Source organism: Astatotilapia calliptera, chromosome 15 (assembly GCF_900246225.1).
Source record: "Astatotilapia calliptera chromosome 15, fAstCal1.2, whole genome shotgun sequence".
NCBI lineage: Eukaryota > Metazoa > Chordata > Actinopteri > Cichliformes > Cichlidae > Astatotilapia > Astatotilapia calliptera.
In genome coordinates, this window is record NC_039316.1 from 2957046 (window position 1) to 2975561 (window position 18516).

At 41.0% G+C, this 18516-nt stretch overlaps 1 protein-coding gene across 3 annotated transcripts in view; it reads left to right on the forward strand.

Moving 5' to 3' along the window:
* plcb1l (phospholipase C beta 1-like) overlaps positions 1-17153 on the forward strand; it is a 125630-nt gene extending 108477 nt beyond the window's left edge. Inside the window, exons 28-34 of one of the 3 annotated variants that reach the window (XM_026142759.1) lie at positions 721-889; positions 2827-2903; positions 2992-3081; positions 3237-3294; positions 3518-3604; positions 4525-4549; positions 14960-17153. In XM_026142759.1, the coding sequence (XP_025998544.1) occupies positions 721-889; positions 2827-2903; positions 2992-3081; positions 3237-3294; positions 3518-3604; positions 4525-4549; positions 14960-15192 (739 nt within the window). In that variant the 3' untranslated portion in view covers positions 15193-17153. Of the gene's footprint in view, positions 1-720; positions 890-2826; positions 2904-2991; positions 3082-3236; positions 3295-3517; positions 3605-4524; positions 4550-14959 lie in introns of those variants that run through there. The other 2 variants (XM_026142760.1, XM_026142761.1) reach the window with 2 other exon arrangements.
* The last annotated feature ends 1363 nt before the right edge of the window (positions 17154-18516 follow it).

The window sequence follows — 18516 nt, forward strand, 5'->3', positions numbered from 1 at the left end:
AGGTATTAGTTGCTGAGCTGTTCATAGAATTTTAATGTTGCATAAGACTTCCTCCAAGTTTCAGGCATGTTCATGTCCAGAACAAGTGTCTATATCACAGACTCCACCTGCCCGGTCTTTCTTTGTGTTATAAATAACTTCAAACACCTAACATCTAAGTTTTTACCATCACTTCCTGAGAAAGTGCATGAAAATAATATTTTAATGTGCAGCAGACATGTGGTCAGAAATTTAAAGTGAACCCATTATTCCTCTCCTGATTTTCGTTCACATTTTCTTTGTTTTACATCAGTGCTGATTAATTTGCTCACAGAATATTTTCCCCAAATTCTTCATCTTTTGGCAAATGTGAGACGAGTCTTTGTGAGTGCAGAAGCCTACCTGCTGTTAAACCCTCTGTTTGCAAAACATGGCCACACCAAAGTTGGGTGGCGGGAATAGGAGGAAAAGAAGTAAAATAGCTCATTTTGGACAGGTGATGAACTGAGCTGCTGCACCAAGGCCTAGTACGGGAGAAATAATCATTTTTTATTATTTTCCACATCATGCAAAGGTAATCTAGTAGGTCATGTAAATAAATTTAGGAGTCAGAAGTGAGCATTATAGATTAGTAATGCTCTAATGATTCTAACAGTTACTGCATAAGATACTCTGCTGCGATTGAAGTATCTATCTTAACTTGTGCATGTTTTGTTTGTGTGTTTGCACGCATGTGTCCAGTCGGTCTGAACAATCTCTGTCCACACTGGATCAAGAGCTGTGTGACCTGGACCAGGAATGCAGCCAGAGACTGGCCGAACTGAAGGAACAGCAGCAACAGCAGCTCCTCACACTTCGCCAGGAGCAATACTACAGCGAAAAATACCAGAAACGAGAACACATCAAGCAGGTACTTCTCCTCAAATCCGACAATTAATTATGTGCAGATGTGAAGAAGACCCTCGTCTAGACCTGTCTGATACTGTGTGAATAAACCAAGTCTGTAAATAAAGACAGTAATCCCCTTTATGACTTCTCATCATTATTCAGGCCAACTTGATCTGAATAAAACTTAGATGAAAACAAAAATTATGTTCTGTGTAATTTTCATTTGCTCCCAGAGCGGATGTCGCTGCGTGTTGCAGTCATTTTTGGCTGTAAATCACACAGGCTGATAGCCGTAATCGTTTAATACTCTGGTGACACAGTGTGTAACACTTTGAGATGGAATCACTGGCACTGCCAGAGGAACATGTGAATGGAAAAATTACAAGGGAAATGACTGTTTAGGAAGTTTTCCTGGCTCATAGCTTTGGTTTCTTTCCCTTTGAGCTGCTAATTCAGCTCAGAAGGAAAAGGAAATAATTCAGTGCAAGGAGCCATTGATCAACGTTCAAGGGATCCTTTGAATTGACCAGATATAGTAAAATATGCGTGAAGAGAGGGCAGGAGAAGGTCATACACGTTCACATATTTGAACTGTGAGTCGAATAAATAACACTAATTGCAGATGAGCAAATGTACAGACTTTTAAAACTATTTTGGCACATGCTCTTACAGGGACACCACGCACCACTTTATTCTCTATAAGATATCCCTGATCTCCATTCCCCCTTTTATTATTTTCTGGGACTGCTTTTAAAATGCCATTTGAATGCACAAACAAAGCTTTAGTTCAGTTAATTCCACACGTATTCCAGTCAAAACAATTTTGCAACCTTTCTTATAATTATCAGTAGATACACACTGCACATAGATGAATGGGAGATTGAGGACCTAATGTACTAAGTGATGCAAATTAGGTTGATGCTGCAGTATCCAGAATGCACAGGTGAGAGTGGAAAGCTTTGCATGTGAGCTTTAATAATGTGATCTATCAAGATCAGTGCATAACAGGCTGAGTAACCTACCAACTAAACAGTGTAGCTCTGTTTTTCTGCAAAAACAAGACGTTAATTCATATTAGTGAAGAAGAATTCTGATGTAAAAGTCTTGTTTTTGTTAAATTTTTTTTTGCACGCCACTCACAGCGTTGGGACATCCGTTCTGATAACGTCTCATCCTGGCAATGCAAATAAATGAAAACACTCTTAATGGGAAGTCCAACAAATACAAATGCAAAGGGATCAGCCACAAAAACAACCCTCTCTGTGCTTTTCAATCAGAAAATTGAAGCTGCATATTTTGTAGTTTTTATAATGCCAAAGGAGAGATTTGGACTGCAAGTGCTCTGCCTGTTAGCTGCCTATTTATAGACATCACACCAATTCTGAAACTTGTCTCCATACTAAGCTTGTATGCCCGTATGGACATGCGCTCCTATGCACTTTCCCCAGATAAATAATTGCCAGCTGTTGTGTTCTCACATAAACATCAGTAATATAAACAAGCATGTTCTGTATGTAAAACTGGGATAAACAGATCCCACACACAAATAGGAGCTTGCACTGATTTGTTTTGGATAATGTGCTGACAATCTCCAGCTGTCCTAAAGCTCAGAAAAGCAAGTGCAGACTAACCACAGCATGAATGCTGCTGGGTCATCCCCCTGTAGAATATTCCAGTCTTTGTTTTGCTGCCTGTGCTCAAGCTCTCTTGTGTGGCATGAAAAAATGAATGTATTCTGCTCCAATACCCCTGTGCAGTGAGCAGAGCGCAGGTGTCAGAAAAGTTTGTCCAAGCGTGGAATTAAAAAACAAAAAAGCTTAATGGAGATTGTTGTTTAATTATGATCAGAACTACAGCAACGGTCGCTTCAGTGATATATTATTTATGAAATAAACGATTAATTAAAAAGCTGATGTTTTCTGTCACATTTTTTTTGTTCTCTGTTCGTTCTCGTCCCAGTTGGTTGAGAAGCTGACCAGTATAGCAGAGGAATGCCAGAGCGCTCAGCTGAAAAAGCTCAGAGACATCTGTGAGAAGTAAGGATGGATACAGCACGCACTCTTATTCACTGAAACAAACAGAAATCACAACATTATTTTTTTTTAATTGTCCTAACATCAACAGAGAAAAGAAGGATCTTAAAAAGAAGATGGACAAGAAAAGGCAAGAGAAAATCAATGAGGCCAAATCCAAAGACAAGAATATGACAGAAGAGTAAGTGTGTATTTGGAAATATTAGGATTAATAAGCTGTTTCTATTTGGGCTTGGGTGTTTTAATTGTTTGACCACTAGGTGTCACCGTATGTTAAATATTTAGTTAAACTCTGACTACTTGCTTGGTTTGACTGATGATAAATCCTCCCCACAGAGAGAAGCTAGAGATCAACAGATCGTTTGTCAATGAGGTGGTGCAGTATATCAAACGGGTAAGCGAGCAGCGATAGAGCTGTGGCGTTACAGAGCACTTAGAGCACTGAAAAATGGTGCTCTTTTTGCAAATTTGAGAAGATTTGCCTGAAATTTGCATCTACTTTATGACAAATTCACTTTATGATATAATTACCTTATACTGTGTGTGTGTGTGTGTGTGTGTGTGTGTGTGTGTGTGTGTGTGTGTGTGTGTGTGTGTGTGTGTGTGTGTGTTTCTAGTTGGAAGACGCCCAGAGTAAAAGACAGGAGAGGCTACTGGAGAAACACAAGGACATCCGCCAGCAAATCTTGGATGAGAGGCCAAAGGTATTATCTTGACCAATATACCAAGTAAATAAAATCTAAAATGCAAAAAATAAAAGTCAGATATTGCTCAAAAGAAGGCTTGTCAATCTATGTCTGGGCGTCTTCTACATATCTATGTATATATGGTTTCTATATACATATCTATGTATACCTAAAAACTATTACCAGACGGAAGAGCAGCTGAAATGATGTAACGACAGCTCAGCATTGCTGATATATGTCCCCTTTGTCCCACATTAAGGTTGTTGGGATCTGGTCACCCTGTGAATTGGTTGCAAGGTTCACAGCAAACCTTGCAGTCTTTACCTGTGCAGATAAAATAATTTGTAATTAGTAGAATAGTGCTTTTCAAAAACATGAAGGCCTAGGGGTGCTATAAAGAGTGAATGTAATAATACATGCATATTTGACATAGATGAAGGCTCAGTTATTTGTTTCTTGGTGCAGGTTTTGTAAAAGTTGCACAAAAAATATGTATGTAGTCTGTCTCCTTTTGGCCTAGTATGTTCAACCACTAGATGGCGACCTGCACCAGGCTTTAGTGCTGCACTGAACGGGTGTGCTATAATATATGGTGAACGTTGTGGTGTATGAAGATTGTATTTGTCTCTGTTTTCAAAATGTATTATATGATCCCTTGAATCTTTATGCTAATATGCAACCCAGAGTTTAAATATCACTACTGCTGGTTGATGGATGGTACTGTGAATCACAATGAGAAAGTTGTTGGAAAATATTTAATTGCCTTGCCGTGGGTGCACAATTCCTCAACCGTTATTAGTGTGCTTCCTGCAGGTAGGCTGTGATGCCATCATGCCACTCTTGTCAGTAGTGAAGTGGATACTCCAGCATTTTCTTGCAATGCTCTATCTGTTTGGGTTGCAGAGTTTCCAACCATATAATTGTCATTGTGATTGTAGGATTACTGTGCAGCTGCGGAGCATGGTAAGAACTTTGTTGCATCCCAGTGTTGAGCACTAACACACCGTAAGTGTGGCAGTATTAATATGCAAGCTTGTGCATACACCTGGGCTGCTGCCCAGCCAAAAGTAATTGTGCATTGAATGAGACCCACAGTGCATTGCTGTGATGAAGAATGCTGCATTAGTAAATTCAAGCAAACGTGTCATTGATTGCAGGCAAGAGAACAATGTGAGGAGAAGCAGATTGGGCTGTGTGTAGTGAGATCACACTGCATTTATCTGCTCAAAATGAGTCTAGGCAACATCGTCTGTACACAAATGTAATTACAATTACACAGTATTTGTTGTTTGGCTAGTACTAAACACAAACATGGGCATTTATTAGAGTCATCTTATTGAGCTCTTGCTATGATTTAGATTTTCTTGATTATCTAATGCATCTAAGTTGTATTACATCAGCTGTAGTATTGCACAGAGAAGTGTCACATGGGTGTGTTGCTCCTATTACGCTTATACATCTTTTCCAATGAAGTGAAATGACAGCAGGAATTTACCGTGTCTGCTCAGTGTAGTTTTGTTTTGTTTTTAGGCATAAATCAGAAGTCTTTAGTTGGAGACAGCTCCATAACCACCCACACTCAACGTGACAGCTCCTTGTTCCTTTGAAACCACTCGGAGTTGAGTGTGGGAGGTGCAGCACTGTACAAACATCCAGCCCAAAGACTCGCAGGTCTTCTGTGTCTTTCCATAAAGCTGCAGTAGGGAGACATGAGGAGAGAACGTCAAGGTTGAGACATGATTGTCGCCTCGTAACTAACTCAGGCTGTTGAACTTCCCTCCTTTTCATGAGGACTTTATTTCATTTCTGGAGCTTCTTGTCAATCTGAGTTCAGTATGAACAGTCAGCACTGATTTGAGTTTTGTCATCCTGTGTCATCGGGGTCTCATCGACACTGAAGTAGCACGGAGATAGAGAGACAGTTTTCAGAAGGTCGTTTTCTTTGTTGTCACTTTTGTGTTTTCTGTTACTCTTCGCTCATTGTTTCCCCACAAAGCTGTAGCCGTATCCACCCCCGAACACTTTGTTGCAAACTATTCTCCAAATAAGAGTCTGCACCACCTCAAAGTTAATCTTGCCTGCAGAAATCTATTATGTACATAATAATCATCCAAACTGTGCAATAGCTGTTCTCATGGAGTGATGGTGATCTGTATGCGGGATATGCCGATGTCAGGGGCCAAAACTCTAGAGACAGCACGCTCAAGATAACCCCGGGCTGTGTTTGTTGAAAAATTCAGGATGCTCTCCATAACACTAGTATAATGCCCAGTGATAAAGGGACACTTCTGTTCAGGGATCGTGTGGTTAACCGGTATTGACGCTAAATCCAATAAAGTGTTTTAATGCTCCTAGTAATGGAATATTACTAACAATGCCTGTGCACTTTAAGTGTTTTTGTTGATTAACATGAATCATGGTTTCATTCCAATGGGATTAGATCTCTTTCCAGTCCATAAAAATATGTAACTGAGCACCCTTGAGAAAGTCACTGAACCCAAAACTGCTCCCACTGAGCAGGTCATTGGCCCTTCATGGCATCAAACACGCTATGTGTGTGTGTAAATGTGTGGGATTGCATTCTTCAGTACCTCTATAATAAATGTACTACAGTCTATGCAACATGATATCTCCAAAGTGTGCTACTCAGACACATAAACACAATGGAAAGACTTAAGGATAGGATGTTAAGGGCTCCAGTGGGGATATATTCAAGTCTGGGCTAATGCAGAACTACATTTGTAGTGTGTTTCCATTGTGGTATGTATTTATGAATCAGAGAGAGGAAAAGTGCCCCCTTTCATACAGTTCTGACCCAGTTTCTCCTCTTGGTTCAGAAAAGCTACTAATGGACATGTTGAGCTGAGCGACTTGCTACAGTAACATCTGTACATGTGCAGCACATGTGTGAGCTCACATACATGTGCTATACCGAGATAAAAAATTAGCTACAATATTTATGCAGTCCTGTTAAATCTTGCTTAGGATTTGATTTTTGGGAGATTTGTTGCTCTATGCTTTGACTTTAGCATTAGCAGCAGCTTGCAACTTGTGCTGCTGCTTTTTCTGCTGCTGTTACCTGCTGGTAGTATGAAGGTCATGTACTAAACTGAACGAGAAGCAAGAGACAAAAAGAGAGACATGACGGGTTGTGTCATCACTCCCAGCCTGTGCACTTAGGTGTTACTGTCCTGTTAATGATCCAATCAAAATAACCCCAGGAGTCAACAGTGCACAGCACGCTGGCAAAAGGCATTTCCGCACACTTGAAGGCTCTATATCCTGGCCTGCTGCTTTTTTCTTACTTAAGGCCACATGGTCAAGGTCACATTGTCCGCAGAAAGACTTTGCGCCTCGTCTTGTTTATGTTCGTTCCACTCGATCACACCCGATCTTCTAAAACTTACTACTTTGAGTCTGAAACCTGCGTTGGAGCTGAAGATTCAGATTGATTCTGGGTGTGACTTCATACCCAGATTTTTTGTTTATGTGGATGTAGTGTGAGGATTCTAGCCTTCGTTTTATGATAGGAGCAGACTAAAAGCTTACCAGGGCATGTTGTAATTACTATGTACCAGTCATCCCTTCACACCTTATTTGGCTGTGAAACGAGTATGAAACAGTCAGAAGGCAATATGTTTCACAACATGGCGCGTTGGTGTACGCTTGCGTATCGTTCGAATTACATCTTTACGTAGGAGAAATGCTTCTTTTGTTGCCTAAACGAAAAAAGGAGGAAAAAAATATCTTATGGTGTCTCCCTCTGTGAAAGCCTTGAATGCGCACACACACATAGGCACACACAGACACACATGCATTCGTTCAAGAAGCAGGAGTCCTGTGCGGTCGCCATGGAAACTCAGGACCCCCCCCCCCCACTCTCTCTGCCTCGCATATCCTCTTCTATCCTTCATGACTCTCTGCAATCTGTTAATTTGGAACCAAGTCTTCGTGACGCAATTTCAGGGATGCTTGCTGGAGGTAGAAGAAAGCAGCAAGAGGAGGAGGACGGGTGAGGAAAGGGGAGGGAGCAAACAGGTTGGAGGAGATCATGGGAGGGCTGGAGCTGAATAGGAAGGAAGCTGGTATATGGCCTTCTTCTCTCTCCCTCTGTCTCATTCTATGTCCCTCTCTCTGTCATTGGGTGGTGGGTGGCCACCATGTTCCCTCATCACAGACTTTGATCTGCATCATCTCTCTCTGGCGGGGTTGCATCAATAATGCACTTTTTCCCACACAGACACACACACACTTAGAAACATACAGGGAACACTGAGTGCAACCCACAGGCAGTGAAGTAAAATCCATTGTATATGTGTGCGTGCGCATACATGTGGCATGCTTGGTTAATCTTCTGCCCTATTATGCCAGCTGCTATTTTAGATCAGTGCTCGAGTGTTCATTATGTATGCCCACATGTGCTAATGAAGCTCTCTCGACTTGTGCTCTGTCTAAGGAACGTTGAAACTTTTCCTCTCAACAGTACGGTTTGGAGGACTCTGGAATGAACATCTTAAACTTTAGCCATTCTGCAGCATTAGAGAGGAAGGAAAAAACAACAAAAACACTGTGAGGACAAGGCAGTAAATAAAGTTCTAGATGAAAGTCCATTTTAGTTGCTGGCGTGTTTTAGGCATATTATAAGTTTTGATTGTTTAAAAATTGACGAAATTTTGGCAAAAGTTTCAGTGTGTATAATTTATAGACTAAAATAATCAATATAAAAGCACGGCTGTTAATCAAGTACTCAGTCTGTTGTCTTAACACCACATTTTACATTACAGTGCTATACACCTCAAAGCCAGTGTCAGCATACACAGGGTGAAATATACTATTACTATATTCTTCAGCAGCAGCTGGGTTTAATGCCACAATAGTCAGTGTTGTGTAGCAGTGTGATTAACCCATAAGAAATTCTTGCAAATTTTAGCTCTGTGTTTTGTTTTTGGTCCCTAGATTTTTCCTTTTTTTAACCATGTTGGTTGACTCCCGTTCCCTACAACTTTTTTTGTGGTTGCTGCATGCAGCTGTTATCTTTAAAAAGCAAGATTTTTCCCCAAGGCATTGGGAGAAACCACAACGGAGCTGAAATTGATGGTGAATATTAGACTGCTGTTATGTTTAAATTTTCATTATCTCTATGGAAATTACTGGGTAAAAAACAATAATTTTCTCCTGAGTTGCATATGGCCGACAACATCCGTCCCCTGTAGCATACCCAGCTTTATTGTGTATTTTACTTTATTTAGGACCATAATTAATAAATTCAAAAGGAGGATTAAATAAAAAAATAATTGGCCAAACATTTTTTAGAAACATGTTTACTGAGGTAATAAATTAAGTAGACTTGTTTTTGCAGCTTGAGGAGTTGCCCCCTGCTGGCCATTAGAAGGAATGCAGGTTAAAGGCACATAGTCCTTTCAAATATGCACTATATTGTAAAATGATTGTTAACAAATATCATATATTTTTGTGGATACTACTTTACTGTGTCATTCTACAAATTACAATCAAATTTCATATCACAGTAACATGGATGTGTTAAAACATGCATGCATTTATTCAGCAATCTTTTAGTTAGCATCCACGTTAAAGGTGAAAATGTCAAAGTACCGCTGAGCACATTTCACAACTGACATTCCCCTTTGAGCCAGTCCTTTTAGGGAAAACACTCATTACAGTACATAGTGGAGGTATGCAGGAGTGTTTTTAAATTCTTGGACCTGAAGAAAAAAATCTCTCTCAAAAAAAGGAAAGGAAAGCAGCAGATAAATTATCTGAAAGGAGCCAGGAAAGGGCATTCACACACATATGTGCACCGAGAGAGGGTTAGAAGGTGAGATAGATGGAAAAGGAGCACATAGTTTATCCTGAATAGTTTCTCTCTTTTATTACTGGTGTTGTTATTGCTGTTGCATTTGGACTGCTGCAGTTCATTTTCATTCTTATGACCAATACAGTGGAAAGAAAGTAAATTTCTCTCTGCCCTCCGTCTCGCACAATCGCACACACACACACACACACACACACACACACACACACCGTCTTACTTGCAGTATGCACCAGCATGCAAAGATGATAGGGTCGTGACCTTTTCTTATCTCTCAGATGTGGGTTTAGGAACTTGGGTTTAGTCTAATTAGAGTCTGTGTGGTGATGTTAGTAGGCTAAATCACAGGATCGGGGTACATGCCTCGATACGGAGTGTAAGTGTGAGATTTGCAGGTTTTGCTCCGTGTCACAGAACACTTTCAGCTTCACTGAAACGGTTTAGAGCAGCAAGTGGTTAAAACCTACTTTCAAAGCCTGCACACCGACGCACATCATTCCTTAAGACCTGCTTGTTGTGACAGTAAGATGAGACACTGTTAACATAGCTGTGTGATGTATGTGTAGTGCAGCTCTTTGCCAGTTGAGGACTTTTGCAATGCCGCAGCAGGCGTTATGTCATGGCTCAAAGCAAAGAATTAATTTGGCTCTTTGGAGGCCTTCTCTGAGTCCCCCGATAGCTTCTCAAAATGAGGACAGCTGGTGAAGAAGGTCACCGAGTGCTGTATTTTAAGAAAGGCAGAAATGTGTGCATGTGGTTTGTTGACAGATGACTGGTCTTCAGAGATGAGATACAGATTTAAAAGCTGGCTGGAGAACTCTAGCTCCTGCTGGTTAGGGTGTCCAAACCGAAGCTGGACCACACGTACATAAATGTGATCGAGCGTGAGCACACAGAGCATTTGATCATGGTTGCTTATGATTTCAAAAGAACTATATCTTTTAACCAGACCTGGAATTTACTTGTCACCATAGGAATTCCAAATTTTGATTATCCAAAACTTCCCTCTCCCAAATCCATTAAGCCTGAGGAGTAGATTTCAATCACGTCTTCTCTCTGTGTACTAAACTCCTGTGATTTCTCCTCTGCCAGGCTGATAAGATATCAGCTGGAAGCCACAGATCACAAGAAACTCTGAAAATACCACAGTTCTCCCTCCTTCTTCCCTAATCCATCCATCTTTCTGTCATTCATTCATAGACTGTTCCTTTTGGTAAAAGGAAACGGCTGTCTTCATCTCTCGTCTCATCACTCTAACAGACGGCCCTTTGCTTCTGATTACACGCACACACCCCCGCGCACGCCATGCGCTCACATGTTTCTCAGAAGTGGCTGGCACCCTTCAGACTTCTCTGCCCTCTGCTCCCACCTCCCCGTTCTCATGAACCAGGGTGTCATCAGATGGGAGAAAAGATGACAGATTTAATCAGAGGGTGTTTGTGCCTCAGCAGGCAGGGTATAAAAAAAAAGGCTGCACATGCACAAACACACATGCGAGCACACAGGGCGAGCAGGCTGTCCCACCCCTAAGTAGGTCATGCGCAGTGAAGAGCAGGGGGGGGGGGAGCCGTGGTGCATCTTTAGCCATCTGGTTTTGATGTGTTGGATGGCTGCTCTGTGAGACCCACGGAGAGAGAAGAGAAAGGCAGAGAAAGAAAGATTAGAGTGAGAGAGGGATGGAGGAGCCAGGGAGGCATCTCTCTGAGAAGGTGACCTTGAAATGCTCTGCTTGGTGGTGCGGGGGGAGCAGGCTCTGTTTTGCCACTCAAAAACATCAGAAAGAGACAACTGCAGAGCTTCCTTAATTTCAAACAATGAGGCACAGATGCAGTTGAGTTACCTGGCTGATAGATTTTTACATACAGATCTGTAACAACGATCATTTCAACTAAATGGAGAGAAAAAAGTGGTTTCTATGCATTAAGCATCATCGGTCTGTGAATTTCAGTGGAGACAGGTTAAAATCCACCCCTAAAATTAGATAACTAAGTTTAGATAACATGGCAGCAGACTGAGAAAGTGAGCTATTACTACTGAATACCAGACATCTATTTTTGCAACTTAATTTACACAGCACGTAGAGCTGGGCGATATGAGATTTTTTTCATATCACGATATGTTTTTTCATTTCAGGCGATATCTGCACAAATGATATCGATATCTATCACGATATAAGCCAAATAACTATATTTGTAAGATTTAAATGTGCCGTTGCTCACAAGTAAAATGTGAAATAATCAGCAGCTTGTTTTTAAATATTTATTTCCCATAATAAGTTCAACAGGGTAGATGTACTTAAGGAACATGAGACTTTTTCAGATAAATAAAGGCAAATATTGCAAACTACACAAAAGGCAGCCGCTAAAGCGTTTAAGTTTCAAAACAGAACAAACAAAAACAGACTAAATTGTCAATTCCACTTAGAAACAAAATATTAATTCTAAAAATAAATCTTAGTTTGTTTTACAGAAGAACAGACAAAACTAACTTTTGTCAGTATCAAATAAACTGAGAACTAAAAGGAAATTCTCAATCTCTCCTTGTTGTATAGCTAAGCTTTTCAAACAGTTTTAACAGTTACTTTAGTCTGACAAAAGCCGAATGACGAATTAGCGCTTCCAGTCAGAGACTGAGGCTACGTCCACACGTACACGGGTATCTTTGAAAACGGAGATTTTCCGTTTTCGTTTTAAAAAATAATCCCGTCCACACATAAAGGCAGAAATGAAGGAAAACGCTGCTATGAACATGCCAAAGCAGCAGGTGGCGCTAGATTCCTAACCGTGCAGAAATGTTGGCCAATCAGAAGTCTAGAAGCCTCGGTGGGAAAAAGTAAACAAAGCCGGGGCATAGAAGCAGACCCGAGTCGTATGTGTGGACGGACAGTAACTGTGTGTATATGTAAGCATTTAAACACTGCAGAGTAGAATTAACAGTATTGTAGAAATTCATTTCACCGAAACAATAACGTGGCGCACAGTGTGACGCATGCACCAGTTTATTGTATTTCCAGACTTGCTTTCGGCACAATTTGCAGTGCACGCTACTCTGTTTTTTGTCAGACTTGAAATAGCCGAAATACCTTCACACTACGGAACTTCTATGGCTCTTCCGTTCGACAATCTCTCCGGCATTGGAACCATCATCTGTTTTCTCTTCGGTCACGCTCGGTAGATTTTTCTAGTCGGCACACTCATTTCCTCCATTACACGCTGGCTCCATTACCCAGGGCAGCTGTGGCTACAACCGTAGCTTGCCTCCACCAGTGTATGAATGTGAGAGTGAATGAATAGTGGCATTGTAAAGCGCTTTGGGTGCCTTGAAAAGCGCTATATAAATCCAATCCATTATTATTATTATTACCCACTGCCTGCTTCCCAAACAAACACACGTGCGGCTTGGCACTTGTGCTGTATGTAACAAGTCACGCGACGTGACGCTGCGGCTGTGATTGGTTCGGCTCTGCGCTACTTAGTTTGGATTGGCTGACCTTTTTTTTTTTATTTTTTTTTTATTTTAAGAGGACAAGAGCGGCGAAGTCTATCGCGATAGCTTAATTTCTCTATCGAGTAAAAGTTATATCGCGATACATATCGTTATCGTTCTATCGCCCAGCTCTAACAGCACGGGGCACTGCAGTAAGCTTCTGCAGCTCTGTTTGCAACTTTTACCATTTAATGTGTTGTCTCAACTAGAGTAGACGTAAAAAAAAACAACACATTTTCAGTCCCAAGATTTTAGGATTGCACCCAAAATTAGTGCCCCTAGGTGTGATAACCATCCAGAGACTAAACAAAATAATATCAGTTTAATTTATATTATGGCGATGCTTCAAAGTGCTGTGAAGGCGAGCACTTTGTAACAATCAGGTTTTCTCATTTAGCTATGAAGGGCTCTCAAATGAAATGGATGTGCCATCTCGTGAAGTGGAGAGGGCAGAAAATTGTAAAGTCAAGAGAAGCATGGGAGTCCTTGACCTTCATCCGGACTCCTCCGCTCTCTCCGTCTCTCCCATTCTTGGCTATTCTTGCAAATATTTTTTCAGATATTCATTTGTGCAGTTTGCCAGCTGTGAATTTTCTGGTCGCCGCTATAATGACTGTATGTCTGGGGATTGGGGGGGAAGGGGGGATGGAGGGGTGTACTGCAGGTGAATCTATCACAGGAGAGTACGGCTTTGTGTTCAGCAGTTTATTCTGCCTGAAGTTCCTGCAAGATGAATATATCTCTCAGTTTTGTCGCAGCAATATTTGCTTCCATTCATTCAGGTGAGACGTGCATTTGTATTTTTTTCTAGTTAGATGCTGGATGCTGTCAGTCTGTAGTGGGGCCCCTCATTCACTCAACAGCAGGGACCAGTATCTCTAAGACAAAATATTGATCCCTGCTAAGTCTTGGTGGGACTCAGGTACTTTCGATCTCGCATTGTGCTGACGTGACTGTACCGAGCTGTGAGACTTTGACACCATTCATCTTAGCAGCGTTTCTTTTAATTACTGCTCTCCCGTGGGAGCCAGCCGAGTAGTTAAACAGAAATCAGCATTACAGCAATTATTGGCTCGCAATGACATGAATACAATCTTGTCATCTGTAATCATTGGGGGCGTCTATGCCTCGGAGAAAACAGCTTCTCCTTTCTGTTTCTCAGTGAGGGCAGGGCGGATACAGTACATGGATATTGTCGGGATCCTGGTCTGCCTCAGCAGATCAAGGTGCCTATTCAGTGCAGAATGTCACGGTCCCTATCTGATGTTCAGCATCGAGCCTTTTTGTTCAGGCTGTGTTATGGAAATAGGCATGATTCATGTTATTATAGTCTTTAGATAAGAGGCATGGAAATAACTGCAGCACCTACTGTATCCAAGCACTTACAATCCAGTGTAGACACTGATTGTTAAGGTTGCTGTAAAGGGTGAAAACTTTAAAGCTGCTCTAATGAGGTCGCTCATACTGATAACCCCGCAGAGAATTGTTATGCAACTTCCCCTCAGCTCATCCAGCTCATTGTTTTGGTCCCACAACATTACTGTTTGGTTCACCCTAGCCGTGATCTGCAGCATTTCCAGACAAGTAGGTCAAAAAAAATCTCCACTGTACACCAAACAGGAAACACAGAAAGTTAATGAATCTCTACTGAAAATATATAAAAATTAAAGAAACAGACTTCTTCCATTTTGTGACATCTCCAGAAACTTTAGGAGAGACCTATTACTCTTCTTGTTTTCAGTAATATAGTATCATCTCAGGCAAAGCAATCCCATCCACCTGCTGATCAAACCTCAAAGAGCTGTAGGTCGAACTCGGTTGGTGGTTTCTATTCATCTGCAAAAATGTCACAGTCCCTAGCAAGATACTGAACACTACATTGCTGATAATTGTTATCTACTCTGCACTGCATGTGGAAAAAACAAGTTGGCAAGATGTGTAAAGGGCCATATAAGAACCAGTCCATTTACCAGAATTGGTTGTTGGACCACACTGACATCATTAAATTTTCTTCATTTACGGATTCTTGGTTGATGTTTGATTTTCTTCCTCTGCAGTTACAGAGCGATCTGGACCAGGAGTACCAGGACAAATTTCGCCGGCTACCTGTGGAAATCCAAGAGTTTGTTCAGGACAGCAGCAAGGCCAAGCTGAGCGACGACAGCATCCATGGAAACCTCGTTTCCTCGTCGACAGCAGAGAAGCTGAACCACAAGGCGTCGCAGTCAGAGGACGACACGGAGGAGGGGTCGTCGGAACGAGTCTACGAAACCCCGCTCTAGAGATTTAACCTTGACCCTTTGGGACACTGACTGGTGGACGTGGTTATGGACACAGATTCTAGGATGAGACTGCCACTTTGGTCCTAATTGTAACCAGTGGGAGGATTAGGTCAAATCTGAGCCTGAATTGGTGAGTAGCGGTCCTCTCTGCGTAGAGTGCAGTCTTGTCCAGACACCTGTTTTTCATGTAAATAATAACCTTTTGTGTATTTGTATGTTACCTGTACGTTGTCGTCTCTTTCGGTACGGCCACAGGAGGTGTTAGGAAACACTAACTATTTGCAGGAAATAACTTACTTGAACTATTGCACAGAGAGAGAGTAGTTTCTTTTTATTATTTTTATTATCACGATGTTTGCAGTAGTGCTGATCAGAGAGGCATGTCGTGCCAAGGGTTGGTATTCACTTCACAGTGGATTTTAAATGGAGTGTACTGTAAAGAAGTCATTATATATCCAGCCTTTAAAGCTTCCGTCTCTATAAGATTTAAATTCACCTTTACATATTTGCACTGAAGGCTCACTAAACCCTCTCTTACTTTAACCCAGAGGCACTGGTGGCTTGCTGGTTCTTGAGTTTGTTCTCACAGAACTAAGCCTATGCGTTGCTGCTAATTTCCTTTTTGTTTTGTTTTTTAAAATAATTTCTTTTGGGGTTTTTTTTTTGTGAAATTTGGAAATATTCTTAAAAAATTATCTGCCATTCTTTCTTTGTTCTGCCTCGTATTTGTTTTGGGTTTTTTTTTAACAAGTTTGTGGACGATTCTGTCCAAAGAGGACAAGAAGGGAACGTTTATTTGTACAGTGTCTGCATGTATTTGAACAACTGTAAATGTTAACAAGTAGCTCTGTAGCAGAGATGTTTATTAATGTAAATCTATTTTCTCTGAAACATTTAAACTTAACCTGCAAAACAGTGGGCTCAGTGTGGCTTGATGCATCACTGCGGAATAAGCTGAACAGGACTAAAGTAAGTAATGACACACCCTGTTCTCTAGATGCAACGCTAGCCGGCTCCTGCTCACAGATTGCTCATTGTATTCTTTACCTTTGCCCCCTTGACTAAAACAAACCAGGACATTCAAACAGAAGAGGATCCTGTTGTAGTTTGTTGAAGCGGCCTTCCTCTTAACTGGTTCCCTTTGTACTTACAGGGAAACCTTGTGTGCACAATACACACAGAGAATGCCCACAGAAAATACGTCCCCCTCGGGCATCGTCATTATTTTTATTATTATTTACCCACGATTGGAGTCTAAAGCGGGGAAACTGTGGGGAAATGGTTGCATTATTTTCAATCAGGTGCTCAGTTTATATCTGCAGAACACCAGCGTTAACATGAACCTATGAATAACTGGACTCCTCCCCCCTGTAACATGTGAACTGTGCTAATTCATTAAGTTTTTTTTAAAACTTTCTTCCGCCCAGTGCCACCATGGGTGTGCCATTTGATATCGAATCATATTTCAGCTGATTTTCCTTTTAGAAAAAGAGTTGAAAGTGAAGGATTGCCTGACATGTAAGTACAAATACCTTCTTTTTTTTTTAAAGATGATATCGATGTGAGAGTCCTGTGCCTTTTGAATGGGTTTGCCTTGTTTGATGTTGAATGTGTGAAATGCATCATTGTTAAAATTGCCATTATATAATAATATATGAAGCTGTCTGGTATTGAATAGACCGTGTGCACTTTTTAGTACAGTACCACTACTGAGTAATGCTTGTAATGAGAAGTATTTAACATGTGACTCATAAAGGCAAGAGAGACATTTTTTGTTTTCTTTTATGTCTTGAACCACTTTATTTAACAGACTACCCCCCCCCCCCCCCCCCCCCCCCTTCTCATCAGTGTATGCACTCTGGAAATGTAAATGTACGTATGACACGAAGGTTAAAACATGAAGCTGAGAAAAAAAATCTAGTGTAAAGGGAACTTGCTTGTAATTACAATAAATGTGGCTATTATTGTACTTTGCTGGAGTGGAGTTGTGTGTCTTTTGATTTGTTGTGCTGAACTTAATATTGTGTTGGTTTGTTTTTTTATTGTTACATCTTACAGATTTCATGTCTATGTATGTAATGTGTTACAGTTACATACATTATATTAATCCTTCCTGGTTTCAGTGGTGAAACCAATCCTGAGTTGGTGTTTTGGGGGGGGGGGATTCCCGGTAGTTACGTTTTTTTTCTTGAAGTGTCTTGAACCCACAGTCCGTAACTCAGCAAAGGCAAAAAAAGAACAAAAATTGTGTTGGAAACAGCTTAATGGTGTCACTGCTTTCTTTTAAAAGATGAATCAGTGTCTGAAACCCAGTTACAGAGTATGTTTGGAAGCATCTGTGACGGGTATTTGTGCACTGTAGGCTGGTGGGGTTGTCACACTCAAGGTAATGGGCAGGCAGGGGAAGCCTTGATGACCTGCTTCCTGTTATCTCCCAGGTAACAACACAGCCTGCCTATAAATAGACTGTTCACTTCCTATTAATGGCATTGTAATGAAATTGGCTTCAATTTACCTGCTTCAAAACAATAAACTCAAAATTGTATTAGAAATCTGGTATTGATTATGTCACAATTGAAATAAGAACTAATAAAGTCTTTTTCTTCTGTCCTACATGGAAAATACTTTACAAGACAGCCTTGCTCAGTGCTACTCAGAGACACCATGGTTGTTGTGGTAGGCAGTGGCCGTTATCAGGTACCTGATGCTGCAGGTTTAAAAAAATGGGCGTATCCACAGTGACATTAACCACTTGTTTTTGAACCTACCTTGAAGCCACGGCTTGATCATTATAGCTGTCGCTATTTACAATTTTGAGCAACACAAGTTGAGGAAGTGGTGGTTCTAGCTAGCTCGCCCTAAAGCGTACCCTGCTCTGTTGTCTATTTTACTTTACGTGTGGCCATAAATTGCAAAATAAACATCCCGTTGCGTTAAATAAGAATTTAAACCAGATAGTGAGCTGATAAACACATCAGGAAAGTGTTAGCTGAGATCACAGATCAACTGAACAGTAGGGTAATTTTCCCAAACACGGCAATCAGAGCAGTTGCCACCTGCTGGCCATTTGAAATAATGCAGGTTTAAGGCAATCTTTTATGTACAGTTTATATCTAAAAGCAGTGTCTACACAACAGGACGTTTTTGGCAGTGGGGGTACCCGCAGTTTAGGAACATCTCTGAAGTAACCCTAACAGAAAACCTGCCATGGCTGGATAACAGGAGAAGTCATATAGAACTATTATGCAAAAACATGCATAGTAGGGTTGCATGCATGTAGATGTCCATAGCCATGTTTGGATCAACACCCATCTAGTTTGACTTTTCCTCTG